Here is a 27,712-nt window from a genome sequence, read left to right on the forward strand (position 1 = left end):
TTCAATCCATTCTTTTTAGGGCCCCAACCTATATGCACTTCAATTATTATTAAACTCTATATAAAAGGTCCAATTAGATAATTAGATCAACCCAACTTAAAAGGGCTCAACAATTTATAAAACATTAAAACCCATAACTCAAATACCCAACCAACTAAATGGCCCAACAATTGAATTTTGGCACTTGGTTTGGTGTTTGTTTTTTGTTATTCAAATTTTATTTGACTAAAATATGAAATAACAAGATCAAATTCAATCCCTTTGAGTTCTTCTAATAATTTCATCGGTACTTTATCTCTTCTTCTATGTTCTTTTTTTTTTGAGTGCTGCTATTTGCACACCCTTTTCTTCTCTTTGCAAACCCTTTCTTAAAATAAAAAATAAAAACTCAAAGGAAAAGACCTTATACCCCATCAATTTTTCTTTTTGCACACCCTTCCTAAACAGAAAAAAAAAAAACACACACACACCCAAAAATCACACACCCCATCCCCATCTCCCCCCTCCCCCCCGTACACACCCCCTCACTCACACACCTCCTCCCCACCTCTCCTCTCTCCGGCACACACCTATCCCCGAGCAGCCTACCACCACCGGCGACCACCCCACCCTCTCTTCTTTTTCTTCCCCTTACCCGGACCACCTCCCTTCCTCCAGCAAGCTCACCGTCGCGCGCCGGAGAAGAAAACTTAAAAAAAAAAAAATTGGATCGGGTTCGGTGGACCAGTGCCGAACCCAATGGTTTCGTTCGGTAGGTACCCACCGAACAATCCTATTCTATTCGGCGGGTACCTGTCGAACGAAACCACCGGGTTCGGCACTGGTCCGCCGAACCCGCTGCAATTTTTTTTTTTTTACTAGTTTGGCTGTCTGCTTGGGTGAGAGGAGAGAAGGAAGGAGAGATAGAGAGAGAGAGAGAGAGAGAGAGAGAGAGGAGAAAGGGAGGAGCCGAGGAGGGGCTGCCGGGCTGGTTATGGTGGCTGTTTTGGGTGGTGCTGCGCGCGGTGGTGGTGCTGCGAGGAAGGTGGTGGTGCTGCGAGGAAGATGGTGGTGCGAGGAATGTGGTGCTGCTGGTGCGAGGAAGGTGGTGGTGCTGCTGGTGCGAGGAAGGTGGTGATGGGGCGGAGGGGAAAAAAACAGAGCAAGGGGGTGTGTACGGGGGGGAGATGGGGATGGGGGTGTGTGGGTGAGGGAAGGGCCAAATGGTCTTTTCTCTTGAATTTTTTTTTTTTTTTTTTCAGAAAGGGTGTGCAAAAAGAAATTTAGGGGTGTGCAAATAGCAGCCCTCTTTTTTTTTTCACATGAATGTGCACGAAAAGTTGAGGGTCTCATTTTAATTGTTTGCCTCGGAAGTTTCCCAAGAACAACCAAGCTAGAATCAAGTAAGTTCGATTTAATTACTCAAAAACTAATTTAATACATCATAAATTCTTTGGAAGGTTTGAAAACGAAGACCCCCTTAATACATCATAATTTAATGGCTATAGTAATTTTATTAAATAACCCCTTTGGAACATTTAGCACAAAACCACTTGAACAATTCAATACCCGCTGGAGCAATGTAACAAAATATAATTGTTTGAAATTAGAAGAAATAAAAGCCCATTTTCCAAGCCTCGTGGAAAATATAAAAACCCCTTAAAATTATTAAAAGACAAATTACCCTTGACATAAAATCAAAATTATTGAAATAAAATTATTCCATTTAAGAACCCTTTTCTTTTACTAAACTTTACGAACCCTTCGAAAAATATTAATTTCAAAATCATTAAAACCATTTTGTGGAATGTTTTATAGAATCACCTATTGTAAAGCCTGGTGGAGGAGGTGAAATATATAGTAATTGGCTAAACACATGGATCATATTGAATTTCAATATATGTAAGCCTAGGAGTGTTTGCAACAAAGTTGTTCATGAATTGATAAGATAATGGTAGCTTTGTACTGTGAGAAGAAGATAGGGTGTGGATAGGTGTGTAAGTCCCTGGGTGGCTTCCTTCTTTTCCCCAATACCTGATCTCATATTGAGATACATGTAATTTTCGACAAACAAAAATCACAAGACAAATTTCAGTAGATTGTGATTTGTGACCAATAGCTTTGGCATTGTGCATTAGATGAAAACTACTCTTGTAGCCAAAACCGCATGAAATAATGAGCATTAATTTACTTTGTCATAACTTAATTAATTGAACCTACCTTGCTTCTTAGAAAGAAAAAGAGACAAAGGGGATGACAAGCTTACCTAATTGGGAGTGTTTCAATATCAAACACTTTTGTTTAGTCTCCCTCATAAAAGTTTTTGTAAGAAGCACTTATTCATTATGGATTTATGTAGGGCGAGAGGATTTTGAAATGCCTTAACGATGTTGACATAGGTAGTTTGTTGTATTTTCTTCTCGTATATAATGAAAAATTTCTAAATTCACTATTGCACCACTATGTGCTTCAACCAGAAACACTAATCTATCTGCATTAAAAGTATTTCTCTAATCTATATAATTAAGAAACACTTCTTTGTTTATTTAAAATAAGTAGTAAAATAAATTTTATTTTTTGACATGTGGAGAGAGATCGATTCGAACTTAATTTGGATTCTTCCAACATTGAAGAAAAAAAAATACCACTTAACTAATAACTTTTTTTTTGGCCAAGCACTTAACTAATAACTAATTGGTATAAAATGAACAAAAAAAAAAGGACATATTTAATTATTAAAAAACGCTTTTAGCATTTAAAAAATAATCACTAAACAGGCATAACAAAAAAAAGAAAAACCTTTTAGCATATACCCTAGAAACGGGAATATAATATAGAGAGAAATAAACTGCTTATATATCTTATTAGATTTTTTTTTTTTTTTTTTCAAGCTTATTGGCCGGAATATTATAAGTATGAACTGCCGATCTATCTAGCTTTCTTACTAGATAACTTGTTGATAAAAGAAAGAGAAATGGCAGTCAATTGAAAGAACATATCATCCTCTTTGCTCAATGGAGACACTTGACCTTTCTTGTCCTTGAACCCATCTTCACAAGTAGTAGATGCATCCATGGCAGAACTGATTTTCACATTAGCTGTAAGAAAATCCTTGGACTGAAAGGCAGAAGTAGCTTCTTGTAGGGTAGGAATGGCATCCGAGTAGAGGTCCAAGCAGTCTTGCAAGCATTCCTTTGCATACTTGTCAAATCGTTTGTCCTCCAAAAGCTTTGAGATGGTGGAGTTGATGTTTGTGGCATTGGATATGCATAGCTCAAGTGAGATGGCTGCTAGTCCTTCGAGGCTGGCTTTGTGGCTTTTGGGGTTGGCCTCAATGCTTTCAACACAGAAGTTGTAGCTCAAATTTGGATCACTTTGTGCAGCTGTCTTGCAAGAATCTTGGATGAGATCATTCGAACCCATTGTGATGTGAAAGAGCATGAGAAAAGTGATGGTCTTGTAAATTGAAGAGATGAGACACCTCATTTTTCCCATTATCTTTGATGGTCTTTTGAGAGTAAAATTGGAGGGAGCGTTATTTATAAATATACACTGACACACACACAAGAAACATGCATGTATCTTGGACCTTTTTTTCGGTAAAAAATCTTGGACCATTTAAGCTCCATTAATGTTAGATTCACTAAAATCTGATACCTAATTAAATTTGTTAAATAAATGACGGGGTCTCTATACATTTCACTAAATAACGTATTGATATACATTTCATTAAATTATAGGGATTAATGTCATTTTGCTCCTCAGACTATTACACATGTATCAGTTTGCTCCCCAGACTTCTAATTTGGAAAATTAAGGACCCTGACTTTTTCAATTTTGCCAATTAAGGTTATTCCGTCAATTTATACATTTTTCATCTAAAATGTCGAGATGATCAAGCAAAATTTAGCAAGAAATAAAAGAGGAAAAATGATGCATGAGGAAAAAATGATAAGATCTAATTGGAAGGGACCATTTTGCCCTCAAAGATTTGGATAAACAATGTGTAAATTGACAAAAGAACCTCAATTGGCAAAATTGAAAAAGTCAGAGTCCTTAATTTTCCAAATTAGAAGTCTGGGGAGCAAACTGATACAAGTGTAATAGTCGGGGGAGCAAAATAGTATTAATCCCTAAATAATATGTCTGTATACGTTTCACTTATATATATATGTCAATATATCTTACTTTAATTTTTGAAAATAAATGACGTCGTCATAATGAATTAGATTTCAATACATAAAAAATTGCCACATCATTTAATGAAAAATTTGGTGATCGAATAAATTTGGTAAGCGTAACAGTCCCTTTTAAATTCTTGTTTTTTTATCATTCTTTTAAATTCTTGTTTGAATATATAATCTAAATTATGAACTAGCTGTTAATAATCTAGTGGTATTTCCCCCAATATTAGGAGAGGTCTCAAATTTGAATCCCCATCAATACTCTATATAAAAATATGATCTAATTAACAATTTTACTCAATAACCCACCCATACATGTATCATGCATGTATGTGTGTGTCTGTAGTCTTCTTTAATTTACTCCAAACTATAAATCAAGATATTTTTTCTTTTGGCCATTTAAATCAAGATATTTGATTATACATAATCACGCTTAAATAGATTAATCTATTTAAGAAACTACTGGTAAAAGGAGTACGTATTGATCTATGCATAATTTAATTGGAAGGTGTCGTGGAATCTTTACATGGTGATGAGTCTATAGAGAAAGTGCACATCATGAATTGTGGCAAATGAGACATCTCTTGTTCTTTTTGTTTTCTGTTTTGACATAGTTTTTGGTTATGAAGATACGTGACTCCTATATTCTCTATATAAAAGGGTAACTTTGGCACGCAACGCATGGATGCATGTGAGTTTATTAAGTGAAAAGAAAGAAAAAAGAAAAAAAAATAATTTCTGAAAGAAGAAAAGGGTCATAATGTGGCTTTTGAAAATTTTAGAGAGGTATTGGTGGCTGTCATAATTCCATGGGATTTAAAATATCGAATAACAGGCTGGCTTCTTCATCAAACTTGCTTTATGTGGGGGCATATATGGCTCCCACTGGGATTTGGATTGAATGCACGAAATTAAGATGATGCAATTTAATCAGAGAAAATTGATTATGTATAGGGAATTAATAAACAAATTTTAATATATAGAGATGCTCTTTCGTTACGTACTCAATTAAATAGATATCATATGTACGTTCCTAAAAAAATAGATATCATATGTTTTCAAAAGCATCAAAAATAGATTTTCACCATAATTAGTGAATGAACACGGCATAAAGGCATCATTATAAAGAACATGCACGCCGCCATCTCAATTGCATTGCCATGCATCATCATAAGGATAATGTGAAGAGTTTTGTTTTTGTGTAGTTGTCTATATGTGTTGGTGAGTCTGAATCATTAATATATGGATAATATCATTTAGCCAAACTTACATGGCATGGCATTTTTACATGGGCTTTGCAAGGGAGGGGATTTTTTTTTTTTTTTTTTATTCTTTTGATGTTGAATCCGACTAATTGGAAGCATGTCACTTGCTTTAAGCCTTTAAGGACTCGATGTGTACTTGTTTGGTTGATGCATGTGGGTAATAATATTGAAAATGTCAAGTGTATTATTTATTAGTTGCATTGCATATTTCTCAAATTGTTTTTTGCTCGAGAAGATAACTCGGTTACTTATGAATTGAGGAAGTACATTTGCTTGCACACTTGAGACTTAAACCTTTCGCGAGTTGGGACATGCGTAGCCCCTCAGAATTTTGATCTGAGGTAAGAATGCAATTGTTTTTTATTTTGACATGTTGAATACTGTTATTAGAATCTCAATTTACTATTTTGTATATCATTTTTTTAAGTAAATGTGAAATCTACTTATGTGGTTCTTATCTTTATTAACATAAAATGAGTCATATTTATATTAATTAACGAAATAATACATAAAATAGTCAATTGAGATTGTAAACAATTCAACATAATTTTATTTATGCGTTTAAAAAAATAACTGACACATAGACATAGCCATCAATGGAACCCAAAACAAAAAACAGTTGGTAGTCTTAATTAGACACCTGCTAAAATTAGTCTTAATTGGTTCATTGTTTAACAAATCCCTTGAAGTGTTACTCATCACATAGTCATCCAAAAGAAATCCAAACTTTAACTGAATTGAGTCACGCAGCACTTTTAGCACACAAAGTGTTGTATTGTGTGTTGAAAGGGAATGGACAGTGACACAATCGAAAATGAAAATGCAAGAGACTGTTTTTGAGAAATGGTTTGGAGGAAAGCATGTGTCAAAGAAAAGTTTAAGCCGAACAAACCCAATATGGTAGTGAGTGAACTTTTATGTGCAACCGTCCGACAATAGGGCTGGCCTCGTTTTGGTCTTTCTTGGGCCGCTGTTAAAAGGTTGTGCCACCCAAGACCACCATGAATTGGTGGTGGACCTGTGACATAGAGAAAAAGGGAAAGAGAAAGATAAGAGAGATTGAGATTGGACAGCTATCATTGTGCGGTTGTGCCATCGCCAGTTCGCCACTGCCACTCTCTTATATTTTTTTCTTCCTATTTTGTTAGTTTCTTTTAGTGTTTAGAAGTTAGAACAAATAAAATATGAGATTTCATGGCTTAGTTAATTTCGAAATATTGTAAATTAGTTTGGGTGTCCAAAAGAAATTTCATGATAAAACTTGGAGTTGGGTGTTCAAAGAAATTGGGAGAGGGCATTCAAATTTGGTATTTATTTCAACAAAGTGGAGAGAAATATCATTAGACCAATAGTTAGTTGGTATTGACAGACGATGTTTAAATTTATAAAGAATCCCTCTTCTTTATTTACGAGAATAATTTGCTAAACAATTTTTAGGGTCGGCTTTGAAGAGAGCTTAATGAGGCAATCATTTTGAGTTCCTAAATGTCAATTCTTTTTTGGCTTATTCACACATTGTCTCCTATAAGATACATTTTTTCTCACTTTATCCCCTAAAACTTAAATCTTCTCAAATTGTCACATGAACTTCACACAGTTGAAAAAATTGACGTGACACCTATATGGCATGAGTGAGACCCTTTTCTAGTTATGTAAGATTCATGTGGACAAAAAAATTATAAAACATTGAAAAAAAGTGTATTTTACAGGAGCAATGGTGTGAATAAGCCTTCTTTTTTAGATATCCAACACACATCCACGCAATATATAGGGAGCTTCTAAATGTACCTCTCCCCTCCAATTGCTTTTCCTACCCCATTTATTTTTTATTTTTTACAAAGATCCTATTTTAGTCTTAATTGTAAAAACAAAGTGTTAAATAGTACTTATGTTTAGGCCTTAGTTCTTGTCATACTAGGATTACCTTGTATTACTTATGCCCTAAGCCATTGGGCCTATGTTGTACTTGTATAAATACTGTTATTGATTAATGAGAAGATCATCAATTCACCAAAACATAGCCCTCAATGGAAGAATAGTTGTGTTAAGAGTAGTTGTTTTTTAGTCGCAGAGGGTCAGAATCCTTTTAAACTTTTGAGAAAAGTAGGATTAAGGACGTAGAAGACTATTCTTAAGTTGGGTTTATTTGCGGGTTCGTTCCTTGTTTGTGTTTGCCTCTTTAATAATCATATTGTGCTTGTACCAATCCAAATAGTTATGACATGGCCTTGACACGGTCGTGTCTCATTCATACACATGACATGCCTTAAACGGGCCGAGCCTATGGAGCCTATGTCATCATTTTTTAAATTTAAAAATTGTTTTCAAATTTCATACTAAATATGTTTTCAAATTTTAAAAATTGATTTTGAAAACTCACATTTAAAAAAAAATCTTAATTTTTGAAAAAAAAAAATTTTGAGTTGGATACCAAACGGGCCCTTATTTTATGTTATTTTTTATTTCTTATAATTAAATAACAATTTCTCAAAAAAAATTAACAATATATTTTTGCATGAAAAATTTAATTTTTTAAATGGAAAATATATGTTACACGAGTCGTGCCTAGTTTAGGCTTAGTCTGTGCTCATGTAGGTGCTTTGCCTGATGGACTCAAAACTTTGGATTATCTTAGTCTATTTATTTATGGTGTGCTTGTCGACTCAACTCTTTACATGCACATGTCGTGTTATACGCATTTTAAGCGTGTCGCAATTATGCCGGCCTGACTTATTTAACCTTTTTTAATAAAAATAAGCAATATGATTAGTAAAAAGAAAATAAAGATAAATAAAAGAAATAATTAGTGTAGGATGCATACTATGCATTCTACTTAACACGTAATACACCTATTATTGATATGTAACAATAAGGTGATATTTTTAATAATCAGGTCATGTAGGCTTGATCCAGTTGGTAGCTGGCAGTTCATTAAAGGTTGTCATTTACCTTTTTACCCTTTTCTTCAGTTTTTTAGTTGTTATACTCTCAATTTCTCTCTGTCATTTTCGCAAATCGATCTTCATCAACTTCGCTCTTTGATCTTCTCCGATTTCTCAGATTATCTTCTTCGATCTTTCGATTTTCGTAGGTATGTTTGGTTTTGAATTGACAATTGACAATTGATTTTGTATTTCTATTTTTTATTTTGATTTTGGTTGATTGTTTGATTTTGATTTGTAGTTTTATAGTGTTTATTTGCATCGATCTTTTTTTGTTTTTTGTTTTTATTTTGATTGTTTTTTTATTTTGATTATTTATTGTCAAATTTATAGATCGATATATACCTATATTTCTCGCTCAGATTTATAGTTGATTGCATTGAAATCAATTTTGCATTTTTTTTCGCTGTAGCTACATTTTCAGTTTCATTTTGATTTACAATTTAGCAGATTGATATTTATCAATGTGTCACGTTCAGATTTGTAGTTGATTGCATTAAAATCAATTTCTATGATCGATTTTGTAGATTTACTTTTGTGGTAGCTACAATTTCAGTTTCGCAAAAGTGTAATTAACCTGTTTCATATAAAAAAAAAGTTTATCTTTTATAAGTCCATTATAGAAAATAAGCTTTGTTTAAAGCCCACAATCAAAACGCAAGTCCAAATGCAGTTCACTTTAATGAAATTACCTGGAAGTAGGGATGGCAACAGGGCAGGTTTGCCAATACCATACCCGCCCCGACGGGTAATTGGGTCATCATCGGGGGTATTCGAGACCCCTATTTTAAAAAAAAATAATAATATAAGAGGAAATTACAGCTTTAGTCCAGTTATTTTATACCTCGTTCAATTTTGGTTCACAATCTTTTTTAAGTTTTGTTTTAATTCACTAATAGTTTCACTTGTTCAATAAAGGTCCAGATTTGTTTTCTCAAATTTGGCATGCCTTTTACCCTATCAAATCTCACTCAAATTCAGCAAATATATACTTGTTTTAAAACTATGCATTTCTTCTTTACAACCATATAAAGATCATTCAAATTGGAGTTCTAAAACTCAAGATAATTGACCCCAAAATAGGGTACCCGAAACTGTCAATTTTTCAAACTTCACTCAATCTCAATTCTTTTAGATTATAACACTCCAAATTTATTTTTATGACTGAGACATGATGAAATATAACTTATACTTCAATTATAATTGAAGAAAACACAACTTAAAAGATTTAAAGTCATAAATATGGACTTTTATTGAACAAATGAAACAATTAGTGGACCAAAACAGAACTTAAAAAAGATCGTGAACCAAAATTGAACTAGGTATAAAATAAGTGGACCAAATATCTAATTTCCTCTTAATATAAATATATAATATAATAGATGAAATACATTAAAATTCATCATAGAGGAAATTACAGATTTGGTCCACTTATTTTATACCTAGTTCAATTTTGGTCCACGATCTTTTTTAAGTTCTGTTTTAGTCCACTAATTGTTTTATTTGTTCAATAAAAGTCCAGATTTGTGACTTTAAATCATTTGGGTTGTGTTTTCTTGAATTATAATTGGAGTATAAGTTATATTTCATCATTTATTAGTCATAAAAACAAATTTGGAGTATTAGAATCTAAGAGAATTGAGATTGGGTGAAGTTTGAAAAATTGGCAGTTTCGGGTACCCTACTTTGGGGTCAATTATCTTAAGTTTTAGAACTCTAATTTGAATGATCTTTATATGGTTGTAAAGAAAAAATGCATAACTTTGAAACAAGTATATGTTTGCTGAATTTGGGTGAGATTTAATAGGGTAAAAGGTAGACCAAATTTGAGAAAACAAATCTGGACCTTTACTGAACAAGTGAGACAATAATGGACCAAAATAGAACTTAAAAAAAATTGTGGACCAAAATTGAACTAGGTATAAAATAACTGGACTAAATCTGTAATTTCCTCTTCATCATATTATATTACAATAACATTAAATCATAAAGATAACACAATTAAACTTTAAAGACATGCAACAAAAATTAAGATAATAAATTAAAATATAATTATATAATATAATATTTTTATTAAATGGGTATACGGGGCGGGGCGGGGCGGAGACGGGGATGATATTACCATACCCGCTTAATCGGGGTGGGTCCTCACGGGGATTTTCGGGGGTGGGGAATTTTGCCATCCCTACCTGAAAAAATGTGTTGGGCATGGAGCCAGGAGCCCATCACGCCCAACCTTTTTTCACATCAGGAGAATTGCCACTGTCCGACAATGACTATAATTGCCACTGTTGGACAATGATAATTTTCACTGTGCAACAATATCCATAGAGAAGGAAGTAGATGTGTTCGAGTGAATCTGATGCTCTCCGAACCAAGGAAGCACATGCTAGCCCCACCAGTCCAAGGCAAAAGAAGATTTCCAAAGATACATCACAGAATTCCACCCGAAAAAAGAAACGATGTAACCTCGGAACCATATAATTGTCACTGTCTTCTACTTTTTTCTTCCATAAACATGCAAAAAAAAAAAACATAAAACAACACAAACACAAAAAATAAGCTTTTTGAGTAAAAAATCTTAATTTGAATAATAACAAATATTTGTCATTGTCTCATATAGTTACTGTTCGACAATAACGATTGACACAACAACTTTAGATAAGTAATTCAACAAAATCCAGATATGGAGATCGGCATGCGCCTACTTCTAGATTGGGACCTCAAGGCTCTAGCAATGGCTTTATAGTGAAGATGAGAGAGAGAGAGAAAGAGAGAGAGAGAGAGAGAGAGAGAGAGAAAAAAAAAAAAGGATGGAATCAACATATTACCTCCAGATATGTGATTTCAACACATTCGGATTAGGAGGCCGGCATGTTCTTCCAAATCGGTGGTCGACAAAATCTAATCTAGACCTCAAGGCTCCAACATTGGCTTATAGTGAAGAGAATAAGGAGAAAGAAAGAGAGAAATAGATAGAGATAGAGAAATAATCAAAGTAGAAAGAGAAATGCTACCACAAAAGAGAGAGGAAAGAGAGACAAGCAGTAGGGCTGTGGTCTCGTTGGCCTTACTCGCCGGACGATGAAAGTTTGATCGGAGAATTAAGGAAGAGAAAGGCGATCAGAGAAAGAGAAAGAGAAAGAGAAGGGGATGGAGAGAGAGCAAGACCGACCCTGACTTTTAAGAAGCCTAGGGCGAAAATTAGAAATGGGCCCTAATCTTTTTCCTTTTTCATTTCTAGAGAGATATCTCTTAGGTAACAATTTTCAAGAGACATTAATTAAACAAAATGAACAAATAAACACACAAGAACAAGCACATAAACAATGAAAATAGGCTCAGATTTCTTGTAGACTTGAGAAACAAAGTCAAATGGATGCACCACAAGGCTATCATCTAGACATCCCCAATTCAATGATTCGTAATCATAAATACAAACATACCACAAATACAAATAGCAATACACAAAAGGGAAAAAAAAGGGAAAAAAGAAGTACCTTTTGGATTTTTTTCTTAATTTGGTAATAAAGATTTCCGGATTGAGGAAGAGAATTCCCAAATTGATTTGAGGGAGAATCAAAGCTTGAAGTTGAAGATCATAAGATGGAGCATGCGACTACAAGGTATGGGTGGGAATTGGTTGGGTCGGGCCTATATCGGCCAAACAACCGACCTACCCGACCAACCGACTTTGCCTATTTCTTAAAACCGACAACTAACCCGATTATTGTAGGTCGGTTGTACAAGTCACCCAAGAGTTTTAAGTTTTTAACTTTTAAACATCTAAAGGCAAAAGTCTTTCTCCTCACTCGTGGAACCCTATTTATCTTTCTTCTTTCTCCTCTCTTTCTCTCATAGATCACCTTCCCATGTGATTTCTTGGCTGTTCGTTGGCCGACAACGACAAGACCACCACTGATTTCTTCCTCTCTCTATCCTCCCCAGCCCTTCGATCACCCAGAAACCCAATAGAAAACCTAGAACCCAACCAAAACCAATCGAGCCCTCCACTGACGATCTACTGTTTCCAGCGGAGTTGGGACCTCGGACTGGTTGGGTCTTCTTCTCCTTATTCCAATGAACTTGGCCGGTGGTGCCCTTCAATCATTCAATCGACCACCATGGAAGGCGTTTCAAGGCCAGGAAGCCGCGGCTTCACCAGTTCGTTTGGTTTGCTTCGATAATGGCTTATGGCAGCTAGAATAAGCCTCCTCACACTGCTGGGTTTATCAAATTGTTTTTTATTGTGTTCCTTTGCATCTTTCATGGAAGTTTGGTGCTTTATTTGCATCTATTCCTTTGCCAATATTTAGAGCCATATATTGTGTTTTATTTGGGATTGTTGGTAAGTAATTGTATGACTATTAATTCTAGTTTTTTTTAGGGTCTATTGTGATTCGTTTGTTTGGGTCTACTGTGATTCATTTATGACTATTCCTAATTAGAGTTGGTTGTTTGGGTTGGTTGTCGGGTAACCAACTGCTAATTTCACAACATCTGACCAAATCGATTATACATAATCGGGTTTGAACAACCGACCTGATCTTTTTGGGTCGATTGTTGGTTGCATATCGGCCAAAAAAACGGGTTGGTTTTGGGTCGGTTGTCGGGAAAAAACCAACCCCTTCCTAGCCCTAACTACAAGGACTAAAAAGGGGAGGATGAGGACGAGGGAGGGAGAGAGAGAGAGCATGAACAATCTATCTTTCTTACTTTCTAGAATTGATATATTAAGGGGGGTGTCCCCAACTTGGATTTTAAAAATTCAATGAAATCTAGGTGTCTTTAATTAGAATTTTAATGGATTCCAAAGAAATCAAGATGTTCCAAACTCAAATTTTAATGGATTTCATTAGGTGATTGATTTTAATGGATTTATATATATTTTTTACACATAATAAATTTTATGAGAATTCTAGCAAATTCTCTTGAATTTTGATGAATTCTATGAATTTTAAAATATATTAAAATCTGAGTTGGAAAAACACTTTTAAATTTTGTTTAACCAAAAATGTATCCTTTTTACTTTATACATATATAATGTATAAAAAATATTTTGGGACCCAATAGAAACCGGTCGTGGGCCGGCCCAGCCCTGAGAGAGAGAACCAGCAAGTTTTTTAAAGGGTGGTTTAAAACTAATTAAGTGAACTTTTTTTATGATAAAAGAAATTTTAGGTGAGTTGAATTATCGTTAAGAGTTCAAAAATGAACTTTATAATCATTATCTGAAAATAAAAACAAACAAAACCCCAGGCACTCTCGTCTGCTCTCCTCTTTATGACGTTTACACAAACACACACTGTCTCTTCCCAACCTAACCCTAACCCTAACACTCTCTGTAACTCCATCTCTCCCAAATCTGAATTCGGCCTCCTTAAACCCTAACCCTAAATTTTCAATTTGAGAGGCGTACAATGGATTCGCAGCCTAACAATCTCTTCGATACGGCGTCGCAGCCGGACACGGCCAACGATGCCTACACCTTCCTCGAATTCAACACCCAAGGTGAGGACTTCGACTACCCCGAGTTCCGCGACCCGATTCGGTCACCCGTGGCCTGGCCTACACCCTCCGATTCCTTTTCGGACCCTACCGACCGTGACCGTGGTGGCGGTGGGGCAGCTGTTGGGTCCGACCACCAGTCAGATGCGTCTCCGGTTTTGGCTGCCCCAGGTAGTGCCACGAAGGCCAGGGCAGGTGGGTCGGGCAGTAGCAGCGGGAATAATCAGGTGGTTGACGCTCTAGCGGCTGGGATGAGTGTGCTCAACTTTGAGGACACTGGGGACGATGACAACTATGAGTACGGAAAGGGGGATTTCACCGAACATGCATGCCGGTACTGCGGGGTATCGAACCCAGCTTGCGTTGTGAGGTGTAACGTGCCGTCTTGTCGCAAATGGTTTTGCAATTCGAGGGGGAACACGTCCGGCTCTCATATCGTGAATCACCTGGTGAGTGGCTATGTTCGGAATGTAAATGTTTGTGCTTTTTTTTAATTGTTGTAGTTCTTGTAATTTTCGGAATTGGGATAAGAACTGGAAATTCCCGAGTGAGTCAATCATGGATGCTATAGTAGGAAATTTAGTAGTTAGAGAATGTAGGGAGATAACCGAATGTTGAAACATAGAAGAAGAAAGACTTGTGCGGATTTGGCAGTACACCCCCCCCCCCCCCCCCCCCCCTCTTCCCTTCTCCCCCCACACACACACACATTTCAGAAGAACAAGTTAATTTATACGAAGATAAAACTTAGTTTCCATTATGCTTGAACCTTAAGATTTAAAGTTGCATTATTATGTCCTCAAGATGTTTAGCTCTTATCCTTCTGCTCTAAGAAGATTCTTTTAGCATAGCATATTTTGGGAATCAAAATGAATGAAAAATTTCTATTTAGAACACATATTTGAAATAGGTTTGGTGATGGGTTCACCCAATGGACAGTAATAGCACCTTAAACTTAGATGGATACTTTTTGTTGAGTTGGAGCTTGGTTGGATGAAAGGTTTGACTACACTTTTGTCCTGTTTTGTACTTGAGAAGAAAGGTTTGACCTCCTAACCAATATCACTTTTCATTGTTAAAGTTTTAGTAATGATAGGGTACTTGAAAAGCAATCATGAGTCAATATTCCTCAAATTTGTTTGAGTTGGTGGTATATTGGACCAGTTACATACCCCAATGGAGTTAACAATTACAACTGTTTCACATGATTTTAAGCAACCAGCATTATCTATCAGGTTTTGGTCTTGTACAGGACTACATGGATTTAATTGTGTGTTGATGCTTTACTTCCACCATTCATGTGGGCGTTCTTTAGTTTGTAGTCCTTTCATAGTATTTACATTGTAAGGTTAGCAGTAAAGTGCCATTGTGTCTTTTTTTCACATCCTCTTCCAATTGATATTAGCTCTAGTTGTAGACCACAACATTTGTATAATCAATTCATTCGTATCTAATTTTTGGGATCATGGATGGGTGGCAAATAATTTTTTAATTTCAACTTAAAAGCTAAATTGGGGTGTCATTGTTTTAGGATGAAGTTTGATTCAATTGAAGGTTTTAAGCTCAAGGTGATGGTTAAAAAATTTGTATCATCTGTAGATATATGGGCTCAACATCTTCTCTTCAATGAAAAGGAAACTTACAGTGAGCTGCCTCATTTAAATTTAGTTTACATTGAACAGACTTCAAGGTTTTGTAAACATTGAACTTCCGTGTCTATTATTGCCCTTTCATATTTCGTCATGACAAATCAATCTCTTTGCTGATGGTGTAAACACCATTTTTCTCCCACTCTATCTGGCCTATTATGGTTGAAATTTTAAGGATTTGAAACCACAAAATTACCTGTCCGATATAATGAAAGCAGCAGCTATTGGGGGCTCATATCGAGCATATATTTTTCTCTTTATTATATGCTGCTTTTTGTGTGGTTTCATTTGGATGGTTCCTAAATACAAGTTGGAAGATAAATCTTTCAATTGTTATGGCATTACTAAAAGATGCTATTTTTTGGTAGGATAGGCATTACACTCTAACTTTTCTTAAGAAGTCTGTTTTGTTGGGTCCTGTAGGTTCGAGCAAAACACAAGGAAGTTTGTCTTCATAAAGATAGCCCATTGGGAGAAACAATCCTTGAATGCTACAACTGTGGATGTCGTAATGTATTCCTCCTTGGATTTATCTCAGCCAAGACAGAGAGTGTTGTTGTTCTGCTGTGTAGAGAACCCTGCTTAAGTGTTAATGCTTTGAAGGATATGAACTGGGACCTTAGCCAGTGGTGTCCCCTGATTGATGATAGGTGTTTCTTGCAGTGGCTTGTTAAGGTTTGGCATTTTGTTACCCTATAATCAGGTTCATAGTTATTTTTGTATGAGTTAATCTGTAGTTTTCAGTTCAGACCCTCTAAGATGTGCTTTGCAGGTCCCAACTGAGCAGGAGCAGCTGAGGGCACGCCAGATCAGTGCTCAACAAATAAATAAGGTTGAAGAACTTTGGAAGACAAATCCTGATGCTTCACTTGAAGATCTTGAGAAGCCTGGTGTGGATGATGAACCCCAACCTGTGGTCTTGAAGTATGAAGATGCTTACCAGGTGAACTTTTTTGCAATGATTACTTTCTGCATATGCTTTGAAATTTGGGAAGGCTCAAATCATGTCCATATTATAACATGATAAGGCCTTGGGAGAATTTGCATTTTGCATATAGCTGTTTACTGATAAGTTGATGGTTTTCTTGTTTCTGATGCAGTATCAAAATGTGTTTGCACCGCTTATTAAGCTTGAAGCTGACTATGATAAAGTATGCATACTGAACTCTGTTATTCCACCCCCCTCCCCCCCTTATTTTATTGAGTCTTTATGCTCCTTCGTGTCAAGAACAAGCAATTTTCACATCTTAGGATGTTAATTTTGTTGTAGATGATGAAAGAATCTCAAAGCAAGGACAATGTCACTATTCGGTGGGACATTGGTCTTAACAAGAAGCGCGTCGCTTATTTTGTTTTTCCAAAGGTGAGGAAAATTCTATATATTTTCTCTGTTAGATGGCATATTTTTTTATGGTATTGCACACTTTTTAGTTCTCTCCATATTTGTCTATTTTTAAATTCTTATTGTGTTGTTGCAGGAAGACAATGAGTTGCGTCTTGTACCTGGTGATGAGCTGCGGCTTCGTTATTCTGGAGATGCAGCTCATCCAGCATGGCAGTCAGTGGGACATGTGGTATGCCTCTTTTCTGAAGGTCTTAGAATTTATAAATTTGTATGCTCGCCTGAGTTTTGTGGGACATATCATATATTAATTATCTGTTGTTTCAGATTAAGTTAACTGCACAAGAGGAGGTTGCACTTGAACTTCGTGCTAGTCAGGTAGTTTTAGTATTGGTGTGGCTAATTTCTTCCCCCTCCCTTTTTTTTCCTGAGAATTTGGTTGTTATTAGTGCTTATTGTTAATGTTATATGCAGGGAGTTCCTGTTGATGTGAACCATGGCTTCAGTGTTGACTTCGTGTGGAAGAGTACAAGTTTTGATCGGATGCAGGGAGCCATGAAAGCTTTTGCGGTGGATGAGACAAGTGTTAGTGGGTAGGTTGTCTGGTGTCCTTGTTGTGTTTGCATTTTCGTCACACAAATAAAGTTCTGGAAAAAGCAGTTTTCTCTCTTTTAATTTTTTATCTTATGTTGATACCATCAGTAGTTATTAGTTAGTTTAGGTTGAGTTAATGGTGTTTATTTATGGAATTAAATTAGCTTTAATATCCTCCAGATAGTATACTTTGCGTGCCGAATGAATTGATATGAATATCTGCATAAATGATTGTACTGTGTCTAACCAAAGTGGTTGATATACTTTCACTTTGAGATGGCCAATGGAGTGCTATCGACCATGGTTTGATCAAACATCTCTATGTAGTATGTAAACCTAGAACTAGAGCTGTACTCAAAATTTTAATATTAACTAATTTCAGTGTGAGTGATGGTTCAGCCTGTTCATATTTCTGGAATAGGTGTTCTAATATCATTTCAACCTGCGACGCTATTGTATGGTTTGCACCTAAATTTATTGTTTTTGTATACTCTCTTTGTAGGTATATTTACCATCATTTGTTAGGCCATGAAGTGGAGGTTCAAATGGTCCGTAATACACTTCCTCGTCGTTTTGGTGCACCTGGTCTTCCAGAGCTCAATGCATCTCAAGTATGATGTCTTGATTATATATTGAGTTTATCTTATTTCATTGATAAGCTTTTTTAACAAATACATGTGTTTTCTATGTCAATTACGTGGAAATATGCCACTTATTTTGATTTTTGAGATGGATGAGTTTGGAATTTGTGGTTGAAAGGTTTTGGTCATGCTAACATTTGAAATGTATTAAGTTGCATGCCTCTTTTGTTTTGTGCATCATCATCACCATCATCATCATTATAGATTTGAACCTATTAGAATGGCATGTCCTATTTTATGTATATTTCTGAACTTCGGTAAATCGGATGTTTCACTGAAACGGGCCTGTGTATGTCTTGGTTTTGCCTCAGTTCTAATTGTTAGCTCTGTGTGTGTATGTGTGGGTAGCTCTGTATACCAAAAATTTCAGGTCTTGTTGACTTCCATTTCATGTTTTTTTTTGGGGTGAGACTGAGATCCTAATCCCTATTGGACTTCTCGATACCATGGTGTGTATGCATTCATGACTGTAGTTGATAGATTTTATTAAAGTGTTCTTTGAATTTGTTTTTATACACTAGTTCTTCACATGAAATGTGTCTTTTTCGTAAGTATCGTGTCATAGGTCCTTTCTAGAATTGTTTGTTGTAATAGAGTCTTGGCTGTTATGCACTAGTTCTTCACATGAAATGTGTCTTTTTTCTAAGTATTGTTTCATAGGTCCTTTCCAGAATTTTTTTGTTGTAATAGAGTCTTGGCTGTTATATGGGTCATTTTGATGGAAAGGAATAAGCAAATCTTTGAGGACTATAGAGGGGCAGTGCTGGAGGAACTGCCGGATAGGTGGTTTTCTGGTCCTCTTTCTGGGTATCTGTTTCAGTTTCTTTTAGGGGTGTATGTCTTTCATCCGTTTTGTTGGATTGGAAGGCATCTATTAGTTAGATAAGGTTGTAGTTCTTATGACTCTGTTTTGATGTGGTTTGTACTGTAAGAGTCCATTGTTTGCAATATTTGAGTTTGTGTTGATGAAAGTTTCTTCTCAGAAGAAAAAAATAATAATTCTTTGTTGTAGTGGAACCTTTTTGAGCGTCTTACTCTCCCCTATTGATAGGTTTTTGCTGTAAAGAGTGTCCTTCAGAAGCCTATAAGTTTGATTCAAGGTCCACCTGGCACAGGAAAAACTGTTACTTCTGCAGCAATTGTGTATCACATGGCTAAACAAGGCCAGGGACAGGTAAAGTCGCTGGCGTCTTTTGGTTCCCTTCTCTCTCTGTTATCTTCTTTTTCTTTTTTTTGTTCCCTTTGTCATAATTTTTTCTTTTTACCAGGTTTTGGTTTGTGCTCCTAGTAATGTGGCTGTAGACCAACTAGCTGAGAAGATAAGTGCAACTGGGTTGAAGGTAGAGGAGGAGTTCTTTGCCTGCAATTATACTAACTTTATAATGTACCCTTTGCTTTGGTGATGTTATCATGTATTAAATTTTTAAATATCATTTCTGGTTGCATACTTATTGGTGCCTAGACATACATTTGGACATATTTGATAAAAAAATTGTAATATTTACCAGGTGGAAGAAATTTTGCAAATGAGTACCTAAATCTCTTCATCTTTTATGGAAACTATCATTTAAAGTTATTTGATCTGACACAGCAGCCAATGTACAAATGTTATCCTCAACTTTTTATTGATCAAACAAAATCTACCCATAGCTTTTTTCTCTATTTTTGTTTTTTCCACTTGAGTGGACCAGAGTACTCTGTTGGATCAATTTTATGCAAGTTTTTTGGCATTCCATTTCCATCTTGCCATGGCTTGTAAATTCCATCCAGAAACTGGGCATTTCTCAAGAATGAGTATGAATGTTGATGAAGTATGACATTCCAATGTATGTAGATATTGCTATGTTTAGGATTTTGGAAATTATTTTGGAAATCAGTGTTTTTTTTGTGTGTATTCTTTTAATATATAATAAAATGCATTTGAGAAGAGTGTGATTTACTGTTCTTTTATGGGATCTTCTATGTTTTGTTTTCGGCGAGGCCCAGTGTGAAGAAAAAGTTTTATGTAATTTACTGATATGGTCCTTGTGCTAGTATAACTATTTTACATCTTACTAGGACTCTCTTTCAACTACCACTAGCCCTGCTTTGTAAGCGTTACTAGTGTGTTTGAATCTAATTTTTACTTGTTTGAGACTATATGGTTTTCCATAACTTGGTACTGTGATGATTTTTTGTTGTTGGATTTGAAGTAGGTGGGGATTAGCTTATTTGTCTCTTTGGTTAATATGAAATTAATTTGAAGTTAAATCTTTGCCTAGGATCCTTTGAAAGTGACAACCTCATCATTTTGCATCAAACATTGCAATAGATGAATTTAGCTTATGTCTCTTTGGTAATGAAATGTGTTTTTTTTTTTTTTTTTCTTTTTCTGATTTGTTTTTTGTCCCCTGGGATTTAAGGTTGTTAGACTTTGTGCAAAATCAAGGGAAGCTGTAAGTTCTCCTGTTGAGCATTTAACCCTTCACTACCAGGTTTGTTTTGGCTTGTTGACTTTGTTTGTAATTTCTCATGTTCAACGCTTTAACATGATGCTTACTAATTATGATAACTTCAGGTTCGCCATCTTGACACGTCAGAAAAGAGTGAACTTCACAAGTTACAACAATTGAAGGATGAGCAAGGTATCTCTCTCTCTCTCTCTCTCTCTCTCTCTCTCTCTCTCTCTCTCTCTCTCTCTCTCCCTCCCTCCCCCCCTGTCTCCGTATTCAGGTAGATTCATTCTGTTCGGGATGAACTTCTGTTTAGGGCTGCTGGGGTTTAGGTTCTCTATTCTTGGAATGTTAAATTAGAATTACTGATTTTGGTTGGCATGTTTGGTTTGTATTTTTAAGTTGATAGTACCCACCTTTAAATTAACGTTTTTTTTGTCTTAGTAGTTTCTTGATTTTTTATATATCTGTGTTATATATCTCATTTAGATGGGAAATATGTAGTTAATGGGAAGAGCTTTTCCTGATTACTGTTCAGAGGAATGGAATTTGTTACGCTTGTCAAGTGTCTTTTTGTGTGTTATTTGTTAGTCTAGGCATGGCAGAATGATATGCATGCTTTGTTATACATTACTACCTTGCATGTGGGTAGAAAATAATTTTAATTTTGTCAATCAATTGATATTCTCGATTGCCATCTTGTATTATAATTGAAATGTTTATCTCATTGGATCTATTTGAAGCATGTAAATATCCATATGAAACCTTGGAAAGCTAGTCTTAATTGTTCTTTAACCAAATGCCTTGTGGTTTTTCGATTTACGCATATGGAATTGTTGTTTATGAACTAATGTGCTAAATTCTATCATAATGTTGGTTGGAGTTCCATTTAGATCCTTTTTTGTGTTTAGTTTTTTCCCCTCTTTTGCTGTGGTGGTCTATTTAATGGGTGGGTGATGAAATTTTGTAGCATAGTATTGAAAATGGGTGTTATTAATATTTATGTCAACTTGTTGCTAATTAGTTCACAAAATTTTTACAGGAGAACTGTCCAGTAGTGATGAGAAAAAATATAAAGCACTGAAGCGGGCAACTGAGAGGGAGATTTCTCAGAGTGCTGATGTCATTTGTTGCACATGTGTTGGTGCTGGAGATCCTCGATTGGCAAATTTTAGGTTCCGTCAGGTTGAAATTCATCTTTCGCAGACAGTTGTATTGTCAGACAATTTAAATAAGCTAACAGAAATCTATCCTTTGCTCTTAGGTACTTATTGATGAGTCTACTCAGGCAACAGAACCCGAATGCCTTATTCCTTTGGTTCTTGGGGCAAAGCAGGTACTTTGAGATCAAATTCTCACATGTTTTTCAAGTTTATAAAATTTAATTGTTGAATGGTTGGCAATCTAATGAGAAAGTTTCACATTAGGTTGTTCTTGTTGGTGATCACTGCCAGCTTGGTCCAGTCATTATGTGCAAGAAAGCTGCTCGTGCTGGGCTTGCCCAGTCGCTTTTTGAACGTCTTGTTTTACTTGGTGTGAAACCAATTAGATTGCAGGTAACTGGTCAAAATTTTCAGTCTGTGCACACATGTAGCTGCACGTAGTACCAGTATATGTGTACATGTACCTGCCTTTTATTTTATGAACAACTTTTAGATAGTCATGCATGAAATTGGAGTATTGAAGATCCATGCAGCAGTGGAGGAGATATTAGTCATATATCTTTTTATGTTGCAGCACTGAATATTTGGTAGTATTAGGATGTGTTAGATAATATTGTTTATTTCTGAACAGCTAGGAGTCTTGTCTTTTTGTCGGTTTTGGAACAAAATGTTTCCTATCAAGTTTGTATTTGAATCAAATTCAAAGTTTAGCTTAGTTATGGGTGCAACACCAAAATGGTGTGTTAGTTAATCTAGAATCATGGTCTTCCAAAAAATTTATTTGTATTAGTATCTTGTTATTGTCTTCTTTATGATTCCTTCTTGTATTTGTTCCTGCAGTGAAATTTTTATTGCTTGTATGTTTTTTGCAGGACTGATGTATTATGTTCTGTGATTTCAAATTTTAGGTTCAATACAGAATGCATCCTGCCTTGTCAGAATTTCCTTCTAACAGCTTCTATGAGGGCACACTTCAAAATGGAGTGACCATCAATGAAAGACAATCGTCAGGCATTGATTTTCCTTGGCCAGTTCCCAATCGTCCCATGTTCTTTTATGTCCAGGTACAGTAAATTCCAATGAAAATAGGCTCAAACATGATATTTCTTGTTCTTTTTTGTAGAAAAGTTAAGTTCTGTTGCTGTTTTTTTTCTTCTTAATCTTATTTTCTTCAAAGACTTGTTTTGGACTCATTTAGCTGTGTTTTAGATGGGGCAAGAGGAGATAAGTGCTAGTGGAACATCCTATCTGAATAGAACTGAGGCTGCAAATGTTGAAAAGATTGTTACAACATTCTTGAGGAGTGGTGTTGTCCCTAGTCAGGTGAATCTATAGCATTCCTTTTATATTTAGAGTTTTGTATCTGGAGTCCATGTTTCTGTAATATAATAATGTCAACAATTTCACAGATTGGTGTGATAACACCATATGAGGGACAAAGAGCATATATTGTGAACTATATGTCAAGAAATGGTGCTCTCAGACAGCAACTGTATAAAGAAATTGAGGTAATCTATCTGACTCATCAGATGTTGAATTCTGTTGCACTTGTCAATGTTTGTTGGCATTATTTCATTGTTTGTTGTTGCTGCAGGTTGCAAGTGTAGATTCATTTCAAGGAAGGGAAAAAGATTATATCATCCTTTCTTGTGTGAGGAGTAATGAGCATCAGGTGAGTTAAGGAAACCAGTTTGCTTTGCTGTAGCTCCAGGACTGGATCCTGACTATATCTTTCGTTAGTTTCGTTAATTAGCAAAACAATTTTTTCAACTCTCTTATATGTAGTTATGATTTAGTCGGCTGGTCATGCCCATGGTTTGCTCCCATGTGGTCTGGGGTTTGATCCCTCAGAGGTACTTATCTAGCTATTTGCTAGAGATTCCTGCCTCCCAAAGATTGTTGGGTTCGGCGGGGTGCCTCAGTTTCGAAGCCGGGTTTGCCTTTGGATTTCTGGGTATCAAAAAGAAAATAATATGTAGTCATGATTAAACTTAAGGTTAGAGAAGTTTGTATGCAAATATGCTGTTCCCTGTAAAATGTTTCCGAACAAATATCAGTTTTTTTTTATATTTTAATGATGCGAAGCTCTTTTTAAATTGTAATTATCAGTGGCTGTTTCTCATTTTTTTTCTTCAAAAAAAGGAGAAAATTTTCGATAGCTTCTTGGTTCCTGGCTAATGCACCCTTATGGCAGGGCATTGGGTTCCTTAATGATCCTCGCAGGCTCAATGTTGCTCTAACACGTGCCCGATATGGTATTGTCATTCTTGGAAACCCTAAAGTTCTAAGTAAACAGCCACTGTGGAATAGCTTATTGACTCACTACAAGGTATTAACTCTTCCCTGTAATCATGTTACTGGTAGTTTGTGTTAGCCTGCTTTCTTACCGTTAATAGAAAAAGAGTAAAGATTGCCTTGAGGCTCTGTTCGAAGTGAACATAAGCTTTTTGTTTCTGTTCGATTTGCAATTTTCTGTTGTCTAGTTTGCTCGAGTCTTCTTTTGGTGGACCTCTGGTTTACTCTGTGTGAGTGTGTGTGTATATAAAAAGAATAGCAGAATGCTTTTTCCACAAGTTGAAAATGGGGTGTTGAATGTTGGTGTCAGCTTGCTGATACTTGTGCAGCTGGGCAGCAGGATTTTGTTATGGTATTTGATGATGTGATTACAAATTTTGTGCATGTTTTTCTCCATTTTATCTCATTCGCCTTTTTTTTTTTTTTCATTTTTTATCTTGTCTTGTTGGATACATCATTAGGAACATGAGTGCTTGGTTGAGGGACCTCTAAATAACCTGAAGCAGAGTATGGTTCAATTTCCAAAGCCCAAAAAGGTATGTCAATGAGTGACAGTAGACATAAATCATTTTTGTGGATTTTCTTTTTATATATATGTATCTTTTTAATTTGTTGGTGGGAGTTGGATCTTTATTACGAAATCACCAATTCATGCTGGATATGAAATCAATGTTATGGTTGCACAAATTTTGACACAGATCTACAATGATCGGCGGCTATTCTTTGGTGGTGGTCCTGGAATTATGCCCAATGATAGTTATGGGTCTATTGCCTCATCTGGACAAAGTGCTGACAGAAGAAGTAGTCGCGGTAGGGGTATGTTCGTGAAAATTTATTTTCTTTTTTCCACGAATTGTGGGATGAAGTGATGCATTCTAGGACAACCAGATATAAATTATATAATTATATGACTGGATTAGCTTCAGTATGCTTGTTGTTCTACTCTGATGGAGTTCTTCGCCTTCTTATCCAATTATGAATATTTCTGATTGGAGAATTAAAAATAACTAAATCCACAAGGACAAGGAATTTATTAGAAATAATTAACCCCTAAATCCTATTTCCAATTCTAATAAGAACAACTAAATAAAGTAAACTTACTTTATAAACATTTTTCTATGCGCAAGTATAATAAATATAATTTTTCTGGCATCCTTCATCAATTATATATGCTTAATGCAGGTTCTTACTTACCTCCTGGCCCTCCAAATGGTACTCATAAACCTGGGGTACATCCTGCTGGATATCCAATGCCTCGGGCACCTCTTTCACCATTTCATGGCGGTCCACTCTCTCAGCCATATGCTATTCCAACTCGTGGAGCTGTACATGGGCCGGTTGGAGCTGTTCCTCATGTCCCTCAACCTGGAAGTCGAGGTTTTGGAGCTGGGCGTGGGAATGCTGGTGCACCTATTGGCAGTCATCTCCCGCACCAGCAAGGTGGTACACAGCAAAACGTTGGGAATCTGGGGTCTACCTTCAACTTTCCTGCTCTGGAAAATCCTAATAGCCAGCCATCCGTCGGTGGCCCATTATCTCAACCTGGATTTGTCAATAATGTTCGTACTAGATTTTTTTGTTTTGTTCATGTATCCATTTCTCCCCTAAATCTTGAACCTCAACCCAAACTAGCTGCACATGTTCTTATCCTTCTTGTATGTGACTTCAGATGCCAGTTCAAGGGCCAAGCCAAACTTTTCGAGATGGATTTTCCATGGCGGGCATGTCTCAGGTTTTTTTCATACTTCGCATAAAAACGCTAATATTTTGTTACTATGGTATTCATTTTTTAAAATTTCATCTTCCATTGCCTGTTGCTAGGAATTCTTGGGTGATGACTTTAAAAGTCAGGGATCACATGTTCCTTATAATGTTGCTGATTTCTCCACTCAGGTTCGAAGTTTGGGTGCTTATATTTTTTGTTGTGTTTTTATATATGTTATTCATATGCATCTTGATCTTGAAAGCTTCAGGATTATCTACTTGTTTGCTATATCTTTCATGTTCTGGTTTATATATATTTTCTGATAAGCATTTTTCCAAAGTTCATACAAACAATTACCCATGTCTTAAAGAAAAAAAAAAAAAACTGAAATATAGGAATTGGAAAGCAATTTCAATTTCTAAGAGGTCAAGTTTCAACTTAAATTGATTTATATGTTAACATGATGCGAACCTGCTCTGCAGGCTTCTCAAAGTGGATATGCTGTTGACTATGTTACACAAGGAGCTCAAGGTGGATTTCCTGGGAATTTTCTGAACCAGAATTCTCAAGCTGGATATTCTAGATTTGGTGCAGGGAACGACTTCATGTCTCAGGTTTGCTACTTCCCATTATTTAGCATTCTACTTTTTATCGTCCTTTGGGCAACTCTGAACTGCTTTCATACAGGACTACATGCCTCATGGATCACAAGGTCTATTCACTCAGGTTGGCTTCAATGACCCATCACAGGATGATGCATCACAGAGCCACTATGGAGTGGCCAATGCGAATCCACTTCAGTCTCAGGTTTTTTTATTCAAATGCTGTTCATTAGAGAATTATCATGGGGGAATTACCAAAATGGCATGCAGAAACATTTCACCACTTTACCCTTAGCCAAGCCCTTTTGCAGTTTTTTTTTTTTTTTTCCTGTGAGAGAGTATGGTGGGCGCGTTGTGTGTATTGGGACCAAATGTTTACTCCATTTTGCCTCTTTCTTTTGCTAGTTGTATCTTGGCTTGGTGGTTTGTTCTCCTTTGCAGTGGAACAGTTGATAAGTTGTTACAACATTTTTGCAGGGCTTTATGAATTCTCTTTACTCTCAGCCATTTGCTCATTACAACACACAGCCAATGAACTTGCAGGCCCCACAACAGCAGCAGCAGCAGCAGCAGCAGCAGCAGCCTCAGCAGCAGGGCCAGAGCTCCCAAAATCAGAAAATCCACTACAATGGTTAAGAGACAGTAGGAAATAATGGCTGTGATGGGTTATAGTCTTTGCATTCAGTGACTCGGTTTGTGCTCTCTTGTGTGCCCAAATATATCTAAAATGCAGAAGATTTGCCGGTGAGATCTCAGTGTGGTTATCTCCATAACCCATAGTTGATGGTTCTGGGTATTGGGAGTAAGATCATACTTTGTGGGCAGTGAACATGGGTCTGAGCAAATAAGAGGTGGCACATCCAGGGCTGAGAAAGAAAAGGATAACCCCGATTACCTGCTTGGAGTTTTGTATTGTTCTGAAGAATGGTAAAAAATGTTGGATGAATGAGAGCATTACATGGCATGGTTTTGGTGAGAAAGGGTTTGGAAACTGGAAGACGAGGCGGCGGGGGCTATATATGTGACTGACAAAAGGGAAAACACCCATTATTCACTCATACAGAATCAGCAGTTTACCACATAGAAAAAATTTTGTACAGCATATGCTGGGGAAAGTCGCCTAACCCTTTCAGCTCCTGACATGTAATTATACTCTACATTATATTATTGAGTAGATGATGATGATGATGTGTTGTTATTTTAGTGCGCGAGTACTGCTCGCAAAAGGATCCCCCAGTGGTATATAAGAAGTGTGATATTAGTTTTCTTGTGTAATTGGCTTTTGATTGTTTAAATGTTGTATTGGTTTACAGTTGATATCACATGCTTAAGTTTTCTCCCAGGTTGTCTTTTTTTTCCCCACTTTCGTAAGATCAAGTTTTCTACACTATTATATTGGCCATATTGGCTT

At 36.1% G+C, this 27,712-nt stretch overlaps 2 protein-coding genes across 3 annotated transcripts; one reads left to right on the top strand and one right to left on the bottom strand.

The window, feature by feature from the left end:
- Positions 1–2,906: 2,906 nt before the first annotated feature.
- Positions 2,907–3,409, bottom strand: LOC147273600 (putative invertase inhibitor). The gene has a single exon (XM_086228460.1). The coding sequence runs from the start codon at positions 3,400–3,402 to the stop codon at positions 2,908–2,910; it is 495 nt and encodes a 164-aa protein (XP_086084586.1). The 5' UTR covers positions 3,403–3,409; the 3' UTR covers position 2,907.
- A 10,200-nt stretch (positions 3,410–13,609) lies between these two features.
- On the top strand, positions 13,610–27,576 carry LBA1 (RNA helicase). 2 transcript variants are annotated; one of them, XM_086256568.1, is made up of 29 exons: positions 13,610–14,327; positions 15,951–16,202; positions 16,300–16,470; positions 16,628–16,678; positions 16,798–16,890; positions 17,006–17,101; positions 17,197–17,247; positions 17,344–17,462; positions 17,966–18,074; positions 19,156–19,278; positions 19,373–19,444; positions 20,507–20,578; positions 20,662–20,728; positions 21,579–21,721; positions 21,801–21,872; positions 21,964–22,092; positions 22,608–22,763; positions 22,909–23,022; positions 23,109–23,207; positions 23,294–23,371; positions 23,894–24,028; positions 24,456–24,530; positions 24,693–24,810; positions 25,177–25,553; positions 25,664–25,726; positions 25,816–25,887; positions 26,182–26,313; positions 26,387–26,506; positions 26,779–27,576. In XM_086256568.1, exons 1-29 carry the CDS (start codon positions 13,791–13,793, stop codon positions 26,935–26,937), a joined length of 3,855 nt encoding a protein of 1,284 aa, XP_086112694.1. In that variant the 5' UTR covers positions 13,610–13,790; the 3' UTR covers positions 26,938–27,576. The 2 variants fall into 2 exon arrangements, with proteins under 2 accessions (XP_086112694.1, XP_086112695.1); XM_086256569.1 differs by having other exon boundaries at positions 24,693–24,804.
- Positions 27,577–27,712: the final 136 nt, after the last annotated feature.

Source organism: Dryas octopetala, chromosome 9 (genome assembly GCF_963921425.1).
Source record: "Dryas octopetala chromosome 9, drDryOcto1.1, whole genome shotgun sequence".
Classification (NCBI taxonomy): domain Eukaryota; kingdom Viridiplantae; phylum Streptophyta; class Magnoliopsida; order Rosales; family Rosaceae; genus Dryas; species Dryas octopetala.

Excerpts from the sequence above, each read along its gene's own strand:
- LOC147273600 (XM_086228460.1), bottom strand. The coding sequence starts at position 3,402 with ATGGGTTCGAATGATCTCATCCAAGATTCTTGCAAGACAGCTGCACAA.
- LBA1 (XM_086256568.1), top strand. The coding sequence starts at position 13,791 with ATGGATTCGCAGCCTAACAATCTCTTCGATACGGCGTCGCAGCCGGAC. Across the intron at positions 16,891-17,005 it reads CTTATTTTGTTTTTCCAAAG|GAAGACAATGAGTTGCGTCT; the intron begins GTGAGGAAAATT and ends GTGTTGTTGCAG. Across the intron at positions 18,075-19,155 it reads CAGAGCTCAATGCATCTCAA|GTTTTTGCTGTAAAGAGTGT; the intron begins GTATGATGTCTT and ends CCCTATTGATAG.